This window comes from Gossypium arboreum, chromosome 11 (assembly GCF_025698485.1).
Source record: "Gossypium arboreum isolate Shixiya-1 chromosome 11, ASM2569848v2, whole genome shotgun sequence".
Lineage (NCBI taxonomy): Eukaryota > Viridiplantae > Streptophyta > Magnoliopsida > Malvales > Malvaceae > Gossypium > Gossypium arboreum.
Window position 1 is genome coordinate 115,333,591 of NC_069080.1, and position 23,099 is coordinate 115,356,689.

The 23,099-nt window shown below is 34.9% G+C and overlaps 1 protein-coding gene and 1 long non-coding RNA gene across 8 annotated transcripts; one reads left to right on the forward strand and one right to left on the reverse strand.

The window, feature by feature from the left end:
* Window positions 1–5,499: 5,499 nt before the first annotated feature.
* LOC108474141 (casein kinase 1-like protein 10) lies at window positions 5,500–11,527 on the reverse strand. Of its 5 annotated transcripts, none has more exons than XM_053021494.1 (15): window positions 11,430–11,527; window positions 10,969–11,054; window positions 10,830–10,870; window positions 10,007–10,076; window positions 9,738–9,886; window positions 9,555–9,650; window positions 8,764–8,834; window positions 8,288–8,349; window positions 8,124–8,187; window positions 7,938–8,022; window positions 7,665–7,791; window positions 6,988–7,061; window positions 6,847–6,910; window positions 6,407–6,537; window positions 5,500–6,192 (listed from the first exon to the last, which is right to left on the reverse strand). In XM_053021494.1, exons 2-15 carry the CDS (start codon window positions 11,042–11,044, stop codon window positions 5,908–5,910), a joined length of 1,395 nt encoding a protein of 464 aa, XP_052877454.1. In that variant the 5' UTR covers window positions 11,045–11,054; window positions 11,430–11,527; the 3' UTR covers window positions 5,500–5,907. The 5 variants fall into 5 exon arrangements, with proteins under 5 accessions (XP_052877454.1, XP_052877455.1, XP_052877456.1 ...); XM_053021495.1 differs by having other exon boundaries at window positions 5,500–5,708; window positions 5,896–6,192; window positions 10,969–11,495; XM_053021496.1 differs by having other exon boundaries at window positions 10,969–11,013; window positions 11,430–11,481.
* Window positions 11,528–11,589: 62 nt separating this feature from the next.
* LOC108471312 (uncharacterized) lies at window positions 11,590–14,135 on the forward strand. 3 transcript variants are annotated; one of them, XR_001869509.2, is made up of 4 exons: window positions 11,590–11,781; window positions 12,487–13,097; window positions 13,311–13,377; window positions 13,823–14,135. It is a non-coding gene; the product is annotated as an uncharacterized LOC108471312 (long non-coding RNA). The 3 variants fall into 3 exon arrangements; XR_008274311.1 differs by lacking the exon at window positions 13,823–14,135 and having other exon boundaries at window positions 13,299–13,610; XR_001869508.2 differs by lacking the exon at window positions 13,823–14,135 and having other exon boundaries at window positions 13,311–13,610.
* The last annotated feature ends 8,964 nt before the right edge of the window (window positions 14,136–23,099 follow it).

The following is a 23,099-nucleotide window of genomic DNA, read 5'->3' on the forward strand; positions in this document are numbered from 1 at the left end:
ACAAATAAGTATGACATCTCATATCAACTTATTTGAGCATGGCCATGCATTTCTAGCCTCACTCAATCAAGTGGCCTGAGATATTACTCCCATTATGTAGGAGGGACTTATCCTATATTGATCAACTATATCCCTCAACATAGATTGTGGTATATCCAACATCAGTCTTTATAGAACAACTAGTTACGATGTTTGTTTGACTGTATCAAAATATACAACTCACGATGTTGGGATAAAGATGATCTCAAGTATGAAGATCATATACATATTAATCACTATGAGTAATGTTGTGACAATTACATAATAATCCAAGAAACATACTCATAGCTGGTCAATCCAATATGTTGTTCTCTAACACACATATTCATGCATTGATTCTGACACTCCATATCAATGACAACTCTTTATCATCAATCAACTACATGTTAGTCTTAATGCATTATTATTGTCCTAGCCAACAATAATACTTGACTAAGAATCTTTTAAGAATAATCATATTATTCTCAGGACATTATTATAAAACAATTTATTTATGCATACAGAAAAGAAACTGAAATAATAATGGCAACGCCTTATTATTAATAAACATGATAAACCAAGTATGTTATTACAACCATCTCGTGATTGATCTTTGGGCATACTCTTACAACATCTACTGCTGTTTGAGAGGAATACATGAGCCCTATCCGACACTCTGTTAGTGGGAGGTAGAACGTGAAAGCGCCCATATTTGGTGGCAGTATGGAATACATAACTCCTATACAACACTCGGTTAGTGGATGGAACATACACATTGGTGGGTCGATGTTCGATGCTGGAAATACGTATTAGAGAATGACATCAACTTCTAGTGTTTGGCAATCCATATCTGATTGGGGACGTTGCAAAGTGTTCATAAGAAGGGATGATGCACTCCCTATGACGTCCACCGGCGAGGGACCTCGTACGTTGCAGATGATGGTGGGTTGGATAATGAGTTCGATGTAGATCCACCTTGAGAGCTTGGCCCCGGTGGTGCAGAAGTAGCATTATTTTCTGAACCGGAGCCTATTCCATCCAAACCTAAAGACGTTGAAGGAGGTTCAGATGAAAAAGAAAAATATCCGCGATTCAGGGCGTACTCGCCTCCAACCCACATGCATAATATCGATATATTGGCAAATGATGTGTTAGAGTTTCCATATCTACCAAACAGAAAGCGTGACTGTACAAGTTCGTCATTGAATTCAGGTGAATTGAAAGTTTGTAAGGAGTTTTCCAGTAATGATAGTTTTCTTAATGTATTAAAGCAATATAGCATCAATCATGGGATTAATTACAACGTGGTTAAATCCAAATCTGAGAAATTCGAAGCCAAGTATGCAGTGCAAGACAATACATGTTCATGGAAAATCATGGTTTCGGTTAGGAAAAAGAAAGGCTTGTGGCAGATAAAAAAGTAAAAAGGTCCACATACATGTGTTGCCGGTACAGTATCACTGGGTGTTTAGGGTTTTTGAATAATAATGTTATTACTTAATGTTGTATTATTTAACGCACTTCGTTGACAGGTGTTTCACAAGATCATCCCAAGATGGATTCAAATATGATAACTAGTTTAATACTACCGGTGGTGAAGGCGGATCCCAGGACTTCTGTGTTGGTCTTAATTGCCAATATTCGTAGCCAATTGAGGTATACACCCTCTTACCGCAAGGTTTGTATAGTTAAGCAGAAGGCGTTGGAAAAAATGCATAGTAGGTGGGATGCTTCATATAATGAGATGTAACAATGATGTCATGTGCTGGAGAGATACGTCCCAGGTTGTATAACAGACTTTGAAACAGCCCTTGTGTACTACAATGACTGATTTCTCTGTGGATGCCAAGTGTCCAAGTGTATGTTCTGGAGCTTTAAACAATACCGGGACGCATTTATGTAATTTGTACAAATTGACGGTACGTTTATGTATGCTAGATATACCCATCAGCTATTGCTAGTTGTCCAATTGTGTTTGTAATAACACCAGGGGAGTCTGGTCATACAATTTGATCATATCCAAACCGAAATAGTTGATAATTGCTGTAATGAAATTATATTACATTATTTCTATTACCTTATTCAAAAAGAACTTCTATTTTATTAAAAATATAAAATAATTTACTATTAAAATATTAAAAACAACTTTTATTTTATTAAATGAAATAATATAAAAACAGTTTGTACAAATATATTTAAAAAATCAATGTATGTGTCAGTCGGAATTAGTGCCACATGAGGGTGGTAGGCGATTACGTGTTGGATTCCTCATTGGTTCAGTTTTTGGCGGGGGTTGTGGTTGCTCCAGTTGTGGGTGTTGGGAGGATGACCCACCTTGATAGAATAAAGAATATACAGGTGTTTGCATCACCCACAACGGAGGTGTTTGAATCCTATAAGGTGATTGAGATTGGTAATGAGATAAGCTCCCCGATGGTGCCTAATGTGATCCCTCTAGCGACGATGGCCTATATATCATCGGTTGATTCAGAGTCATTGAGAAAGGAGATGCACCAGGCCATGCATTCCAACCTGTTATAAGACTGGGAAAAAAAAACATATAAGGGCTAAGATACACACCTGGTATAATCTGAAGGGGCTGTGGTGTGGGTGTTGTCGGTTGAGGCATTGGGCTTGATGATTATGTGGGCACTGTTGATGGGCCCGTGTCGTCATCCTTTCTCCTTAGATTTAAAGGGCACCGTCGTTCCCTTTTGACATGGATTTGCCGACACCTTTGCTCTTCCGATAGTAAATATGGCTTGTAATGGATCCTAAACCATGGCATGTAATCCGGCGCGCATGCTAACTCTAGAATGATGATCGGTTCACGAGTAGGTATATGATCATACTGATTTTCCCAAATTTTGATATATTCTGAGAAGAATAGAGGCCAATTCATATTCGATTACCGTAAGTCGATTTTGTGCTCATTATCGAGCACCTCAGGCGCCTCGAGAATTGGTTGTTAGAATCTAAGTTGCCACAACATTCTATCCGTTTGGTGCATCTCAGCTGTAGCACAATTGACCAATAGGACCTTAACATGCCAAATGTTCAGATTTTGAAAGAATTCATCCGGAATTACTGCCCGAATTGTCGGATCCTCGTATGGTGTCCATCGAAACTATATGAACGTGATAAAAATATTAGTTATATACATAATACTAAATACTAAACATGAAACGACTATTTTATGTATATATATTTTATTTAATACTTATTTGCGCTTCCGATCGTTGGTCTAATAGAAGCTGTATATCTTTAAGAGCGGTAAGTATTCCAACATAACTCGCCGAATGGTTCCACCTAATTAAATAAATTTTTAGTATACAATTTTATTTTAAATTTATGTAATAATTGTAAAATCAAATATAAATTTTACCTCGTTATGAATGAGAATGTATATAGGTGGTTCACTCGATGATGTAAAAATGGAAAGCGAAACCAAACCCATGATTGTAGTAGTGATAGGCAACCTCTGATTTTGGCTTTATTTGGTGGCATCGCCCTGCATATTTTTTGGTACAATGTTGCCAACATGGCAGACCCACCTAAATTCGGCAGCTGTTCTAAAATCAATGAGTTTCAGCAGCCACCTCAGATGTATGAGATTTCGTGACAAGTTCGGCATCAAGTAACCTCCAATCATCTCAAGGATGTATGCCTGAGCATATCGTATTCTTTATACTTCAGTCGAATCATTTTTCGGCTTCGAGAATGTGTTCGTAACCAGCCTATCTCGATCCTACCTTCGTAAATATTATCCAGAATTGCACCCAAAAGATCATAGCATATAGCTCCCCAATCAACAGATTGAACGGACCCGGTGAGTGCGGACCCATCCACCGGCAATCCCAATTGTAATTGTACGTCCTCTAAAGTGATGGTACACTCTCCGCATGGAATATAGAATGTGTGCGTCTCGGGTCTTTACCTCTCTGTTAACGCACTGGTGAGTTTCGGGTCCAACTTGCATCCCCAGCCTATAGTGGCCACGTGTCAAAAACCCGCTTCCCTCAAGTAATTTTTTATCAACGGTGATGGAGGACCAGACATATTATGAATATAACATTGTAACACCCGATCTACAGACTGTTATAAAAAAATATAAAATAAAAATTAATTAAAATTACATAAATGAAAAAAAATTAAATAATATTCAAAAATTAAAATTAACCCTTACCATTTTCATTTGTTCGACGGAGATATGTTTATAATCGAGACAAATTAATTCCTCAGCCATTGCTAACATGATCAAATATTTTTAAAAGTATAAAAAATAATACTAATTTAGAAAAAAATTAAAGGAAATAATTAATTAAAGAGAGATTTGAGAAATTTAAAAAGAAATTTGAGAGCTTTGTGAAATTTAGGGAGAAATTTCAGAGCTTTTTTGTCAAAATTTAAAGAAATATTGTGTGAAAAATATAGGAGGGGATTATATGATTTTTTTTTTTTTAACCATTGGACACCCCAACGGTCAAAAAAATCAAATAGATGTTGAGAAAAAAAAACACGGAGCAAAACACGCCCCTGGGGGATCGATTTTGCCACATCAGCAAAAAGTTTCCACGTCAGTGCGTTTTGTGCTGATGTGGTAAAATCGCTCCCCCAAGGGCTCGTTTGGCTGAAATTTTACCCAAAAACGCTCTGGACGCGTTTTGTCATTTTCAGCCATTTTCGGTAAATAATAAAAAAATTAGTTCATTTCTGTAAATAAAGTTAGAAATTGGCCTTTATTGGTAAAATAATCAAATATATTAATATTTTTAGCTGATATATTAATGATTTTAACAAAATTATTTTATTTTTATTCTACAAAATTTCATAATTAATTCAATTTTTTCAAATTTTGATTTATACCTTTAACTTCAAATATAATAAGAAATAAATTTAGGTTAGTAAAATCCTTTCTTTTTTCCTATTATTTTCATCTTTTTCTTCCATTCAACCTAGAACCCGCGCGCCACTGTTGCCGCCACCAGATTGATAGACAGAAATTAAAATTCAGGTACTTTAAAAAGTAGAGATACCACATTGATAATTTTATTAAAATACAAGAAAAAATGTGTCATTATCCCAATTAAATGCGACTAAACAAAATTTTAGAATTTAAAGGTGAATTTAACATTGTTTTCACTTTTGAGGTAAAAAATACTGTTGAAATAAAATAATACATACTTTTGAACATTTCAGAAATACTTTTCGAAACACTTTTTAACCAAAAATAAAATTAGAAAATTTTATTTAACCCAAAAATACTTTTAAAAATAATACCAAATTAAGCCTAAAACTCTAAAACATTAAAACTATTTATCTTGATTCATGTTTTAATCTATGTTTTGTTTCTTCGTTTATATTTATTATTCTTGACAAACTCATATATTTTATGAATGAACAATTCATTTAATATAACAAGCCAAACTTATACACAACATAACCTAAAAAAATAAAGGAAGAAAAACGGAGATGTGTTCATTTCATTTATTATCCCCACAACTTAAGAATAAAGAAAGAGTTACAGATACTGAAATTACATATTAATTAACTCCTAATAGGGTGAAGACAAGTAGGAACAGAAATTGCCAGCCATGAATAAATATTTAACAAATAGGTAGGAACATAATTTTTTAAAAACAAAAACAAGGCCTGGATCGAATATCATTGTATCTTTCTCTTCATTATCTCTACAACAACATAGCATGACAACCGGTAAGATCATAATATATATATATATATATAATATGACATTTTCCATCAAAAAATATGTAATTTAGCAGTGACGACACCCCATCATGCATGCAAGAAATACGTTTCCATTGGGATGGGAATATGAGGACTATACCAAAAAGAAGTGCTCCCTCTCTCTCTTACCAATTGGGACAATCACCCCTTCCTCTTTTCCATAAACCTCAAACGGTGCTCAGAGCTCTGATTCGGATCTTCACGGACACCTTTTGAGGTTGTAGCTCGGGAGAGAGACGATTTTTGCTCTGACCCTGAATGGACTCTCTGGCTTGTGGAGAGGCGACTGCTACCTGAGAGAAGCCAACTTGATCGACTATCGCTGGGCCCTAAAGAAGAGGCTGGCCTGCTGCTTGAGGCAACAGCCCTCCTGGACATGCTGCTAGGCCGGTTGGAAGAAGTTCGCACCCTTCCAGAATCATTATCCTGGAAAACCATGAGAGATATTCAGAACAGACTTTTGAATAATAGATGAACTCTAGACCGATGATTATGAACTCGATATCAAACCTCATACTAGAAGACACGGACAGATGTATTGAGTATATTCCATGAAATAGGTTCAGATCCAGATGGAAAATGGATAAGCAAACAATAACTGAGAGCAAAAAATTTAAATTTTATGGCAGTGGACGCATACCGTATCCTTTGATGGTGATGCCTTCTCTGATACCTTCTGCTTTGAATGATCACTGAGATGTCCACTGCCTGAAGCATTTTTCCGAGTAAATGCCTCAGCAGCACCCAAAACTCTATCCCGTGTTTCTCGTCCTACAGCCAAAAACGGCAAAGGCAAAGAGGGGGAAAATGTTAATATTCACTTACAACAAAAGAACTTTTTTTCTTTCACAAAGTAACAGCCCAGAAACATGTTGAATCACCCAGCTGTAGATCAGCAAAGTTAAGTACCCAAGCCTCGAGCATGATAATTGCAATTTAGAATCGTATCTAGAATAAGGAACTCTAGAAAACTACGCAAATCAAGAAATCCAAATACACCCTTAGAGTTCTAAACATTTTAATAACACGACATAACTGTATATCCCTCTCCCTACAATCTCTCAAGAGAACAGAGCACACCTGATGGCTTCTTTGTTCTTTCAGCAGATGCTCCAGTGTTTACAGCAGCTTTTCCACTTGATGGCTGAAAAGACATGATAAAGCAAATAAGAATAATCTGAGATAGGAGAAATGTACAGCTCAAGGTTGACACACACTGACCCGTTGTTTAGAGCTACTGGTGAGCTGAGGATACTTGAGTACAGTCCAGTCATATACATAGTCAAACTGATATCCTGTCAAAAAAACAACCTCGGGTCAAAAACTGCCAACCACCAGCCTCCAAAGAAATATTCTCAAATGATGATTTTTCATGATATATAGGAATGTCACCTTATCATGCTTTCGGACAACTTGAAAGCAGGAAAACTAACTTCAGCTAGCAACAGAATAAGCCCACAGACACATTATTGATTTTGTAATAACTGTGTTCACCAGTTTCAAATGCATTTTGACAGGAGTTGGTGTACAAAAAGCCTAACTCAATTTCAAGGTGTATGAGTTAGCTACTGATATTTGGGTACAAGTAATTATGACACAGTAACCACCAATCTGTGCAAAGTTTCTGATACATTTAAATGACTGTACACATGACCAGAAGAAACTAGAAAGGTAGGTCATCAGTTCCCCAGAAAGCAACCCATCTTCTAATTGCTTCTTCGAAATGGTCATGCTTTGAATGGAAGTGGCTGTGTTAAGATGCACATAGACTAGGGTATTCAGAAGTTACAAATATTTTTGGGCATTACAAAAAGATACAAACAGCTCCTAACTTCTAGTAGTAGCTGGAGATATGATGAAAGTATTTCAAACATGAAACTATAATGTTTGGTTCTTACCTTCTCGAATAAATAAGTCACGGAAAAGCTTCTTCAAGTATGAATAATCTGGCTTGTCTTCAAAGCGTAATGAACGACAATAATGGAAGTATGATATGAATTCTGATGGATATGACTTGCAAAGTACCTAAAGGAAGGATTCACATATTTTATGTGATTAGTCAAGAATGACGGAAGCGTAGTGACAGGGTAATCCCGCCAGCCTTCCGTTTTAGATTTCAATATGAATTCCATGCATTAAACTATAAAGTGACAAGTTGAAACTTATAATACCTCAACAGGAGTTAGCATCTTCTTTTCACTGATTTTATCATACTTCTGTTTTTTTGTCCCTGCCTTAAGGCCCTGCCATGGAAGGCTGATTCCAGCAATATAAAAATTTTAAGAACATCAAAATGATAAATAATTTTCACATAAAATTTAGAATACACAAAAGAATAGTGCCTATATTGTTATAACCTTCCTCGTAAGAAATACATGAGCACATAACCAAGTGATTCCAAATCATCTCTTCTGCTTTGCTCTGCACATGAATTGAGAAACAATTAGATTGCACAATTTACATCATGTCTAACACGAATAAGCAGGCAACAACAAAATAACTAATGTGGCACTTTACCCACCAACTCCAAGGTGAGTGTTAACACTTGCATATCGAGCTGTGCCCGTAAGATTCTTGTTCTCTCTGTGAAAATAGAAAATTCAAAGTATATATCAAACACAGAGAATAAATAGATAAACAACCACTCAGATAAACAATTGAAACTAACCCTAGATGCTAGCCAAAATGTGATCACTTTCTGGACATTTCAAAGCAGCATGCAAGCAATTGAACATAAACGAATGCAAGTAAAAGCAGCACACAACTGTTCAAGAACTTCCAATGTACCCTAGTGACCTGCCTTCTCTAGCTTGTTTAGCTAGATGCTATCGTTTTCAAGAAGAGTCACCACTCATTAGCTTCTAGTTTATAAATATCTACCTTTCAGATAGAAAACATGTTACAAACAGCTAATAAACAAACTAGATAAATGGAACAACAGGAAACAAGACTCATTGTAAAACTATTATGGATAAGAAACAAATGGTAAATGCATACCTATATGGTATGTGTTTATGAGTTTGAAGATCCCTATACTTTTTAGCAAGGCCATAATCAATGATATACACCTGTTACAAAATTGATGCAATGGTTAGCAGCAAGTCAAGACATTTAGTAATGGCCATCTGTATAACAAGTAAATACAGCTGTAATAAGTTTTGGGAATATACAAGTTATCAACTATTGGTACAGGCAAGAGAAACTGAAACACACATCAATAAAAAATCAGAAACTGACCTATGGCATCGACATGTATAATATTTAATAAAGCTCAAGATAAAGAAAGGCAACTTTAAAACTTTAAAGAGGACATCATGATAAAATTTTACTATCATACAAGTTATTTCAATACCTCAAATTAACTCCTCGTTAAACCAAATAAGTGCACCATATTTAAGATGCAAAAATGCTTATGTGAAAGCTTCACAAAAGAAAATCGCACCGATGCATCCAGAATACAAGATCTTGCAGACAACTTCTCAGTTAACCATGGTATCGGATATTGAACTATTGAAGCTCACAGTGTCCGTGAAAAAAAGGATTAGTTTACTTTTAAAACACAATAATTTTCCTTTTTAAAATCTCTTATAGTAATCTGAAGCTATTAACTGCTAAAATTATGGGTGTAAAAAATTTTAAACACAATAATTTTCTCTTTGAAGGCACAACTGCATTAGATAATCTTAATTTCCACTATTCTCTATTCCACCAACCATGAAGTATGATAAAATTTCAAATGAGTGCACTCCACCATCTAACTAGAAAGCGAAAGCATTTAGCTGATGTACCTGATTTGCTTTTCGTCCCAAACCCATCAGAAAGTTGTCAGGTTTTATATCACGGTGAAGAAATCCCCTTGAGTGCATATATTCAACTCTGTTAATCTGAAGGTAACAGAAATAGGATAACTCATCACACTTGACGCTAAATAGGCAGAAAAACAATTTCTCCAGTAAGACAGGTAAACATACTAACTGATCTGCCAGCATTAAAACTGTCTTCAAAGAGAGCTTTCTATTGCAGTAGTTGAACAAGTCCTCAAGGCTTGGCCCTAGAAGCTCGATAACCATAATATTATGCTCCCCTTCAACTCCAAACCATTTGAGGTAGGGAATCCCAGCTTCATCAAAAACAATAAAGAAAAAGAACAATGAACTTTAGCTAATTTTTTTTTCACATCGTGTTCATTTTTTCTCACTATACTTGTTTACAATCAGCATAGGAAATGACAAAATCTTACTTCCGCCTTGAAGAAGTATGTACAACTTTGACTCATAGTGAAGCTGAGGGTGCTTGGTCTTCACAGGTTCCTAAAAATTTAGGCTAAAGATGATTAAAATCCAATGAGATTAAGGTAGGAATCCGTAGACACATTCCGAATTCACTTTTAACTTTTCAGGAAGAAAATGGTACTTTTCATTATAGAATGCATTCACTGTTGCAACATCTAAGCAACAACTCTCAGTCTAGTTACATTTCTAAAAATTTCAGCCTACGTATAGCACCTCAAGCTTTAGAAAGAGATATTTGGTCAAAATAAATAAATAAATAGATGACAGACATAATGGTTACACACTTTTTAGCAATCAAAAAACTTGAAAATGCCCAAAAAAAGCCCTATTCCAAAATTCAGTACATCTTTTAATCCAAATCTATGTTTTTCATTAGCATTTTCCAACGCATCACGAGTCTACAACTCAATATTTTAGCATCCACTCGATCCAATCTAGCAACCAACTGAAAAGTTAATCATTCTGAAAAGCACGTTCTGATCCAATAAATCTCTTAAGATCACACTTACCATATGACTAGATACATAGCTAAATTAGCCCGCATTCTCATAATGTGATGATAACTTATACAAACTCATTTCCACACACAGAATATTAAAAATCCAACTGATTGCATTGGTAATGCAAATAAAAGAAGCTAAACTGGAATTGTAAAACTAATCCCTAGAAATTTCTTATATCCAGGTGATCATATATCAATATCTAAAATCAGTAAAATATTAACAAAAAATATATTTATTAAAATTCAATTTCAAAACATAAGGCTCATACCATCTTAATAGCAACTTCTTCCCCTGTCTGTACATTGACCCCTACCAAAATAAATTTCCAGTAAATCAGATTAATTATTACTTCAATTTAAAAGGTAAAAAAAAAAGGAAAAAAGAAAGGAAAAGAGAAACAGATTTACCGAGGAAAAGCTCGCCGAAAGATCCAGCTCCGATCTTCCTGCCCACTTTGAATTTTCCACCGACAACACGATCCATTATCAATTTGCTTGATTATTCAGAAAAAATTAATAAAAAAACTGAAATAATTTTTTTAGAATCTTTCATAACAAAATCTGCTCGAAATGAGAGAAATAAAAAGCGGAAATTATTGGGCCAATGAACCACATTGCTGGAAAAAAAAAAGTGAACAGTTTCCGTGGGGGAAAAAAATTCAATAAAAAGGAATCAAAACAAGAAGATTATCAAATGAAGAGAGGAAACCAAGGCGCGAGAAAGGAGAAAAGAAAGACAAGGATTTAGACAAACAAAAAGAAGAGGAAGAAGAAAGGGAATTTTCTCTGTTTATCTGATTTTTTTTTAAGAAATAAAATTATTTTTTCCCCTTAACTCAAAGGAAAATTATTTTTTCTTCCTTTTTTACCTTTTTTTTTTCCTTGTGTTTCTAGTGTTTTTTTTGGTACATTATTTCCCTCTGCTTTGTGCGCGGTTAGTGCTTAAGAAGGCGAGCGGCTAGAGCAAGCACGTGACCAACACGTGCATAATAGGTGATTACGTGGCATTAGAACGTATCATTATTTTTTTTTCTTGTTTCCATTTTAATTTTTCCCGGTAACCAAGCAGGGGTAAAGGAGCTAGTTCGGCCAGAAAACTAAAAAACAGGGAAGCTAGAAAATGGAGAAAAATGAACGAAAACTCGTTTCGATGAAGAATTAGCGATGGATCATAGATCTGTTGAACCAATTCCAAGCTATGTCGGAATCTGATCCTCTCATGTGAGTGATTCACGTTATTTCAAAATTTAGATCCTTTTTTTTTTCTTTTTGTTTATGAAATTATATACAGATTTATCATTTTAACTTCTGGATCATATTTGGAAATTAATATTCCATTGTGTTTAATTACTGATAAAATAAACAAAAAAATTATAAAATAAATCTTGTTGCATTAATTTAGTTAGAAGAATTATGTGAAGATTTATTTAGGGTTACCGGAACATATTTTATTTTCCCGGTATTAAATTTTAATCCCATAAATTTAATAATTACTTTTTCATGCAACTATGTCTGTATACCTTGCAACTATGTCTGTATACCTCAATTTGCAGCGGCTAGGAAACAAGAAGGTGACAAGTGACAACTCTACTTGGGGTGTTGAAAACTAAATTCTAAGGCAGATTCATGCAAATATACACTCTCTTTTGTCAGTCTTTATCAACTAGAAAGAATAATACATATGCTGTACATGCTTTGGCATTGCCATTAATGACCATTGATATTTTATGAAACACTTGTATGTGTGATGCCATTAATGTTAGAAAAGGGTTAAGGGGTTTTTGTAAGGAATTAGGCACTTGTTCTTTGTAATTTCATTGCCTTTTTTTTTTTTATCAAATGCAGTCTAGGTATGTGTGTAGAGTCCAATTCAACTATTCTTTCAATCCTTAAAATGTTTAAGTTTATAATGTTTATTTTTCTCAGGCTCTATGGTTTCATCGTTGTTTCCTTTCCCTTCATTTGATGCGGCAGTTGATAACTTTTGATGGTATTTGGTGCCGTTCTGAGCAGAAAACCAGCTAGGGTAATGAAATCAATATCTTTTTGGACAATGAATTATGTCTCCTGGATTTCGTAGAGCAAGCAATGTCTTCAGCAGTTTACTTTTTATGGTTGATGAAGGTAATTGTAACAAAATTGCTTAAATTATATGGAGATTGAACTGTAAGTGAAGCTGAAATTTGGAAATTTGAAGACCATATATCACATAAGACATCTTCAGAAGATCTTTCCTTTGGGATTTTTCAGACCTCGGAAGCTTTTAATGAACATATACATCCGAATTAGTTCATCTTTGTTAAATATTAACTATTTCATAACGTATCTCCATGACTATTTTATGTGGCTTTCGTTAAATTATATGTTCAAATTGGATTGAGGTACTGAAAAGTAGTCTCTAATTGCACTTTTTCCAATGTTTGGGGAGTATTTTATTGACAAGAAGGTGACAAATAATGTTATGGTGATTGTAACTTCCAAGGATGCATCGTCATGTTTTCAAGCTTTTGTGGAGATCAGGATACCCTGAGGATAAGGTAAGCTGTTATACATTTAAGAAATGTCTGATCATCCCTTCTCTGCCTAGGTCCTAGAAAGAAACTTGTATCTGAAAAAACTGGGGGCAAACTATTTTACCCGGATTTAGGGGCAAGTATACAATACGGGTATACTCAATGTTTAGTATTTTTCGTTTCATATATTTAGAAAATCACGTCTCTATACTCATGTTCATATAGTTTCAAATACAGACATTGGAATGAAGAGTTTGAGTAACATAGGAAGCAACCGCTGGCAAAACTGGAGTTTGCTGATTGGGTATGGAAGCTTTCAGCTTTCTATCACATATGTGTTGTTTTTGGGTCTACTTATGCTCCCACTCTCTATACCTTTAGCACACATGAAATTTAATCACTTTACTTTTAATACCAAGAATCCAGTTATTCGATTCTTTTGATTTAATAATTGTAATGGCCAATATTACATGTGTGAAAGGCTGGATAAACAAATAAAAACATTAACTTTGGGGTTGTGAGGTTTTTTATTCTAAATCTAGGGTTGTAAGGCTTTTAGCATTGTTTCAGAGAAGCATGATGCAAGTTAATATTTTTGTTGCGAACAATTAGTTTTTGTCACATAATCCAATTTAACAGAATGTATTATTGATTAGACTTCAGTTATTAGTTATAATGAGAAGGACTAGATTTTAATTATATGAAGAGTATAAAGATTGGGAGCATAATTAGACCTTATTTTTTTTCAGGTCCAGAACATATGATTTGGGAGTTTATAGTCTCCTTTTAAATAGAAACGTTATCTTCCCATTCCTTTTAATGGCCTACCAAATTGAAGCCATGGAATATTAGCCAGTTCTTTAGAAATAATATGATTGCTTTCGTTGTCGAGTGGAGCCACTCATCTCATTCACCATTCCTCACTGTAATATAATGCAGTAAATGTAAAGGCATGTAGTAACAAATGTTGTCGAGTGGGCTTCTCTTTGCTTGAGATTAGCTCAAGTAATCGATGTTGGAATTTTTTTTAATGAAAACTGACATTCTTATTTCAGAGAGCAATTGTTTATAAATTCTTAATAAAATCAAGGAAGGATCGATTCCATGGGTTGATTTCTTTTCCATGAAATCTTGAATTCGAGGACCCAAGGCCACTCATTGGTGTTATCCAAATTGCAAGTCCCCATCAAAGCCAATGATGAAATTTGGGGAAAAAAATATTCAAGAAAATAAAAAAAAAAGAAAAAGAAAAATCGGAGCCATAGTTTTGATTCGGATAATATATATTTGTTTTATTTTATTTTCATGTAATTTGAAAGATATATTATTCAAACTAGATTAAGACGGTTTTTAATAAATTATTGAAAAATTTTCAAAAAAAATCTATATTTATTTGATCACCATAAAAAATGTATTAGATAGTCATAATAAATTTTTACTAGATGGTTATTTATCAGAGTATTTTACTAAAAAGGACCTATTTTTAATATTATTTACAAAGAATGGGCCATTTAAAAGATTATTTATCGGAATGGACTAAAAAATCCAAAATGTGGCAACGTGGAAGCGTTTTAAGGGGAAAACACAGAAAAGCACCTTGTCAAGGGTGTGCTTTTGCCATGTCAGCAAAAAGCGCATTAATATGGGTGTGCTTTAGCCTGTGTTTTTTTTAGGGTTTTGGGTTATTTCTATATTATGGCTTAGGGTTTATGGGTTTAAGGTTAGGGTTTTTGAAAAAAAAATTAAGGTTTATGATTTTTTAAAATAAATTAAGGTTTAGGGTTTTAAGATATTTTTTAATTGAAAAGGAGAAAGGGCTTTTTCAGCTTGCTTACTTGGGTTGGCAGCAAAATTCAGTCTTCGAGACCCCATAACATAAGAAAGTCGTGGAGTGCATAAGCCAAACTTCCGGCGACTGGCTTCTACCGCTAGCGCTTGGACTTGGAAGCAAGCTATAGCTACCTTGAATCAATCAATGAATGAATGAAAACGCCTGCCAAGGAATCGAAAGGGAGGACAGGTGGTAAAAATATCCGCAAAAAAACGTTCTCCCGTGCTTCTAGACATGCTGAGCTCCACATATTCATGTACAGTAAAAGGGGGGATAACTATGCATTTTTCCTCCGATTCTTGTCATTAAAGTCTAGATAGATTCCTACTTCTTCCTTTCACACTATGTCACTCTTTGCGTTCCCTCCTCTTATTTTAAACCTTTTTGCCACTGCTCGATATTCTTTCTATTTCTTTCTTATTATTGGGAGTATAAAATCCAAGCCCTTGAAAACTGAAAGAGGGCCCTCATCCTAAAATGGGAATTTCTGATTGTCGGGGCGGCCTTCAGCATCCGCGGGTAATTATTGTTCAAGAATAAATAAATTTGGGGTTTAGGGTTATGAAAAATAAATTTGATGTGATGTATTCTGAAAATTTTATTTTAACAAGATGGATTTTTTTTATACAGTCAGTAAATGTACAGAAAAAGCTTTCAGATGGATTTTTTTTTACAGTTGATTTTTAAAAAATAATTTTGAGAAGATGATTATGAAAAAATATCCTAAGATTCACGGGAAATGTGATAGTTAGGGTTGAAAAACGTTTCAAGCGGGATGCACTATCAGCAAAAATACTAAAAAAAACTTCCAACTAGACGCTCTTTTCAGTAGTGCTGAAGATAGTGTAAGCTATAAATGAGTCAAATTTCATTCTCTTGTTGCATAAGTTACAACAAGAGAAATTGAAGAAGTTCAGAAGAATAGAAATTGAAGAAGCTGAAAAGGTATAAGTTGATTTATCGTATTAATATTTATACGAATAATTATATTTTTGCATAATGTTTTTTGTTTTGAATTTCTTTCGACAGATAATTTGGTTGAAAATTAGTGAAACTATTAGTGCTATTATTTACTACGACGGTGAGGTCCGTGTCACGTAGAACAACGTTTTTTTTATCGAAGAACACAGTGCGACTTGTTTTTAACCAGAACATAAAATTGACAGAACTTCGTAAAAGAATTAGGCACAAAATCTTTAGAATGACGCCAATGAGAGTTATGTCTATTAAGTATCGATTTTGTACTTCAATTGATCCCGTGACATATGACTCATTTGATATCAAAGGTGCTCGTGGTTTGAAAGTGATGGTGCAGACTAGAGGTGTGCATGGGCCCGGTCGGACCGGGTTCAGACCGAGCCCAAACAAATTTTTGGCCCATTTTCTAGGCTCAAGCCCAACCCGGCCCAAAATATGGGCCTAAAAATTTGTCTAAGCCCAGCCCGAAATAAAATTGTTAAGCTCGAGCCCGGCCCATATTAAAATTTTTTTAGCTTATTTCATTAAATAAAAAATTTTAAAATATAATAAATCAAATACATTTAAAAACATAAGAACAAAAATTAAAACAAGAAACAAATAAAAAATGATACTAGAATAATTCTTAAAATAATACACAAATTGAAAATATAATAAAAAGTGGTTATATTAAAATTCAAAATAAAATGTAAATATGATTAAAAATAAAAAAATATATTTAGTATATAATTCGGGTTGGGCCGGGCCAGGCTTGGGCCAAAAAGTCTTACCCGAGGCTTTACCCGTTTTCTAAATAGGCCTCATTTTTTTGCCCAAACCCATATTTTGGGCCTATATTTTTACCCGAACCCTCCCATTTTTTGGACGGGCTTTCGGGTTGGGCCGGGCAGTCCGACCCATGCACACTTCTAGTGCAGACTCATTTCACTAGTGGATTACCCTATCTTGAGTTAAATATGGAATTTTTATCTCCAAATGAAGTATTTGCGACCTTAACATCTACTACTATTCGAGAGGAATACACGACCCCTGCCCGACACTCTGTTAGTGGGAGGTAGAACATGGAAGCGTTCATTTTTTGTGGCAATGTGGAATATAAGACCCCTACACGACACTCTGTTAGTGGATATGACATGCACGTCGATGGGTCGATGTTCAATGCTGGAAATACGTATTGGAGAATGGCACCAACTTCTAGTTGTTGACAATCCACATCTAATTGGGGACATTATGAAATGTCCACGAGAAAGGATAATGTATTACCTATGACATCCACCGACAAGGGGACCTCATACGTTGTAGATGTTGGCGGGTCAGATGATAAGTCTGATGTGGATCCATCCCGAGCCGGTCCTAACGGTGTAAAAGTTACATTATTTTCTAAACTGGAGCCTATTCTAATCGAACCTGAAGATGGTGAAGGAGGTTTAGATTAAGAAGAAGAAGATCTGTGATTCACAGTGTATTCATTTATAGTCCAAATGCATAATGTCAATCTATTGGTAGATAATGCGTTAAAGTTTCCAGATTTACCACACAGGAGGCGTGACCACACAAGTTCGTCGTTAGATTTGGGTGAATTAGAAGTTGGTAAGAAGCTTTCCAATAAAGATGATTTTCTCGGTGTATTGAAGCAATATAGCATCATAAACGAGGTTAACTACCATGTGGTTAAATCCAAATCTGAGAAGTTCGAGGCCAAGTGTGCAGTGCGCAATACGTGACGGTACATGTTCATGAAAAATCATGGCTTCAGTTAAGAAGAGGACAGAGTTGTGGGAGATAAAGAAGTTCAAAGGTCCACATACGTGTGTTGCTGGTACAGTATCACTAGGTGTTTAGAATTTTTGAATATTACTGTTATTATTTAATATTGTATTATTTAACGTACTCATGGGTTGACAAGTGTTTCACAATATCATCCCAAGATGGATTCAGATATGATAGCGAGTTTAATACTACTAGTGGTGAAGGTGGATCCCAAACTATTGTTTCAATTTTAATTGTTAATATTCGTAGCCAATTCAAGTACATGCCTTCTTACCGCAAGGCCTGGACAATTAAGCAAAAGGTATTGGATAAAATGCATAGTGAGTGAGACGCTTCATACAATGAGGTATAATAATGGTGTCAGGTGTTGGAAGGTACGTCTCAAGTTGTGTAACAGACCTTGAAACAGTTGCTTCATGGATGCCAAGTGTTCAAGCGTTTGTTATAGAGCTTTAAACAATGTCAATACGCATTTGTGTACTGTAAGCCATTGGTACAAATTAACGGCACATTTATGTATGGTAGATATACCCATCAACTATTGCTAGTTGTGGCATAGGATGGTGATGAGAGGATCCTTCCAATTATGTTTGCAATAACTCCGGGAGAGTCAGGTAATGACTAGGATTTCTTTCTTTCTAGGTTAAGGAGACATATATGCCCCTAACCTGATATCTGCGTTATATCGGATTGGGGTACTAGAATACTAACTGCAACAGAGAAGCCTATAGGATCACACACACCATCAATATTATCTAAGTCATATTGTGTCCAACTATTACAAGCAATATCAGTCTACCATTGAACGACGACAAGTGACCAACATGGGTATTTAATCGCCACCAAATATATTTGGTTTGTAATATTCAATTTGTTCTGAATGGAAGAGTGGTATGTAATTATCACTATCCACTTATATTGACAAGGTACGAGATCAATAAGGATCGTTTTCATGAGATGTTAATGATTTTGTAGTCAATTAATGATCAAGGCACAAACTACCTCTATAATATACCTTTAGATTAGTGGACACAATCATATGACGGCGGCCTAAGATATGGTCATATGACCTCAAACTTGGTTAAATGCATCAATTCTATTTTAAAAGGAATGCGTTATTTACCAATAACCTCGATTGTGCAGGAGACATACTTCTGTTTGGCGGCAATATTTCCAAAGCAAGCAATGAGTTATAAAGGCCAAATGTAGGGAGGCCATGTATAGTGCCAAAAGGTAGTATAAGAAATTAATAAAGCCAAGGCTCGAGCCAAATCCATGGGCATAGTGTGAAACGATCGCGACAATCTATGATTTCGTATGACAGAGTTTGACAGATTGAACCAAGGTATTACCGGTGGATAATATCATGTACACTTGAGAAATAAGACTTGTGACTGTGGGAGGTTTGATGCACTTCGTTATCCATGCGCTTATGTAATTTCAGCTTGTCAGAATCTTCATTTGGATCCCATGAGTTATGCCGATGAAGTGTACAAATTAGAATACATGTACAACGTGTAAAGACACGTATTCCCACCAGTCCTAGATGAACGTAAGTGGTCGTCTGTATCACTTGCTTTGTTTAAGTTGTTATTGAATAGAATTATGTTGCAAACCAAAAGGTTGACCATGCTCGACTAGAATACATGATAATATAGATCTCCGAGAAAGAACGAACTAACAGACGTTGTGCTGGTGGTATAGGAACTCAGGTCATACAATTCGAACATGTCCAAATCAAAATAGTTCTTAATTTATTAAATGAAACTATGAAAAAAATAATTTGTACAAAAATATTCAAAACAATTTCTGTTTTATTAAATGAAACAATATAAAAATAGTTTGTACAAATATATTAAAAAAATCAATGCATGTGCCGATCAAAATTAGTGTCACATGGGGGTGGTCGACGGTTACGCCTTGGATTCTTTCTTGGTTTAGCTTTCGACCGGGTTTGTGGTTGTTCGGGATCAGCTTTTAGTTCTGGGTGTTGGGATGATGACCTACCTTGATAGAACAAAGATTGCCGAGGTGTTTGCATCACTCACGATGAAAGTGTTTGAATCCCATAAGACGATGGGGATTGGAAATAAGATGAGCTCCCCAACGGTGCCTTGTGTGGTCCATCATGTGACAATGGCCTATATATCGTCGATTGAGTCAGGGTTATCAAGAAATGAGATATACCGAGCCATTCATTCCAACCTTGCATAGGATTGGGAAAATGAAACATATAAGGGTTAGGATACACACTTGGATGATTTGAAGGGACTGTGGTGTGGGCATCGTTGCTTGCTCCGTTGGGCCTAGTGATTGAGTGGGCGTTGTTGACGGGCCTTTCCATTCAGTCATAGTCCTTGAATTTAAAGGCCTGTAACATCCCGATTTTAGCTTAAATAGGGACAGTGGTTTCGAAACCACAAATATGAGGTTAAAAAATTATTTTAATATTATTTTATATGTTTACAGCATGATAGCATGTGTGTGTGAAAGTTTCGTTATTTAATTTTATCGTTTAATAGCTCAATTTGAGAAAAAAGACTAAATCACGTAAAATGTAGAAGTTGCATGCTATAAGTTAAGAGTGTCTATTTGCCATGGTTTATTAAACCAAAGGTCCTTATGATGTTATTATGCCATTGATAAGGTTAATGGACATTAATGGCCTTATATTTGATGATTAAATGGCTTAATAACCAAGGGTAAAATGGTAAATTATATATTAAGTATAATAAAACAAAACAAAAGCCATATTATCTTTATTTTCTCTTCATCTTAACCGAATAAAATAAAATAAAATAGAGCTTTGGAAGCCATTAGGGTTCGGTAAACATTGATATTGATTAAGGTATGTTCTTTGCTCAGTTTTTTATGATTTTTACGTTTTTGTAATCGTTGCTTCTTGTTCAAGCTAGCCCATGCTTTAATTTTTGAAAATGTTGATGATTTTTTGAGATGTCATTGATGAATGCTTGAGCTTTTGAATGTTTGATGATGAAAAATGAATATTTATCGATAGGTACACAAGTTTTGTTAAGTGATTTTGAGTAAAAATGCCTATTAGGGATTAATTTGTGAAATTTGTAAACTGAGGGGTTGAAATGTGAAATAAATAAAAAATATATGCTGCTAAGGGCACTATGATAATTCGGCCAAGCATGGGTTTTGTTGAATTGTGTGAATTTTGTATAATTGTGAAATAGGACCTAAATTGTAAAAATGTAAAACTTTAGGGACTAAAGTGTAAAAATTCATAAATATGTGTTTGTGGACTAAATGAGTTAATTTTGAATGTATATAGATCAAGAACAAAAGAAATTGGATTTAGATCGGGGAAAATCAAATATTATTGAATTGTCGATCCAGTCCCTCTATTTTGACTACGAGGTAAGTTCATATGCAAATAAATGTCTTTAAATTGAATTATATATGTTTAATTATCATTGAACTGCTATGAATGAGCAAATACGAACAAGAATCGATGAAGTTATGATTTTCGAAAGTCCCGTACCAACCCTAGGAATAGTATAGGATACGAATGTCATGACATTAAGATTATCGAGATGTAATTATATGTAAGACCATGTCTGGGACATTGGCATTGTATTGTGATTACGTGTAAGACCATGTCTGAGACATTGGCATCGTTATATGATTTCGTGTAAGACCATGTCTGGGACATTGACATCGATATATGATAACATGTAAGACCATATCTGGGATATGACATTGTTTAAGCTATATGTGATTTTTGAGTATCCTTAACGATTCCGATAAGTTCAACGGACAAAGTCAAGTAAAAAAAAAATATGTGAATGAGTTAAGTGACTCAAGTACGTACGACATTCATACGAGTATTGAAAAGGGAAATATTTGATGAATTCATTTACGATATTGAATATGTATACATTGGGAAAGGTTTGTAAGCTTATATGTGCTTACTTATAATTTACCTATTGATGGAAATGATGTTTACTAATGTGGTAATTTTATTTGTATATGGCTTATTAAGCTTTTAAAGCTTACTTTGTATGTTGTTTCCCTTTTTTATGGATTATCGAAGCTAGCTTGGATATCGAAGATCATCAGGAACCGTCATCACACTATCGACTACTTGTTGGTATTTTTGGATACTTTGTAAATATGGTATATGGCATGTATAGGATAGTAAGTTGATGATAAGTTTTGAGTTATGATATTAGCCATGAGATTTGGCTTGTAAATGTTGGTGTGTATTTAGCCATATAAGTTGGCTTAATTCATAAGTTGGATAAGTGATATACGATGCATATAATGTCTTATGTTTTGGCAAGTTTAGTATGGATTCATGTGTTTGCTAGATGGTTAATTGATTTGGCTAATTATCAATGATGTGTCATGGTTGAAAAATGGCATGTTGTGAGTTGGTTTTAAGATGATGAATTGATATGTTTTGAGACATGAAATAGTTAATAAAATAGTGAGAAAATACATATAGAAGTTAAGGTTATGGATATGTTTTGAGACATGAAATAGTTAATAAAATGGTGAGAAAATACATATAGAAGTTAAGGTTATGGCATATTGTTTTGGCATGATTTTGGTTATGGATTTGAGTAGTGAAATGGATGGAATTTAAATTGCATGAAATGTGCATGAAATGGTCATTTTTGGTTGCCTATTTGTATGTGAAAATGATGCCAAATGAATGCTTTTAGGTACATGAATGATAGTGGGAATAATGGCTTAAATCAAGCCTATTTTCGTGCCACACGATTGAACACACGGGCGTGTGACTCGACCGTATGACCCCTAAATCTTAGTTAAACAAGTCAGTGAGTTACACGGCTTATACACACGGGCATGTCTACTGGCCGTTGTGGCACACGAACTGGCACATGGGTGTGTGGCCGGCTATGTGGCCAAGTCAGTAAACCCTCCAGTTTTTACATGGTCATAGCACACAGGCGCGTCTCCGGCTATGTGATGCAAGTCAGTATATATGTCTTATTTCCATACAGCCTGTGACACGAGCGAGTCTGATGGCCGTGTGAGGCATATGACCTGTTCACATGAGCGTGTGAACCCTGTATGGATAAAAATTTTCTAAGTTTCCCAAAGTTTTCAAATGTTATCAGTTTAGTCCCGAACCTCTTCCAAGCATGTTTTAAGGTCTCGTAGAGCCTTATAAGGGACAATGTGAATATGTTGAATGTATTTTGATTATGAATGCATAAATGTATGTGAATGATGTTTATTGATCAGTAATGCATTGTAGCCCTATTTCAGCAACGAATACAGGTTAGGGGTGTTACAGGGCTCCATCGTTCCCTTTCAACATGAAATTACCAACGCTTCTACTCTTCCGAGAGCAAATATGGTTTGCCATGGATCCTAAATCATGACATGTAATCCGACTCACAAGTTAACTCTGGAATGATAATCGGTTCACGAGTAGGTATATTTTA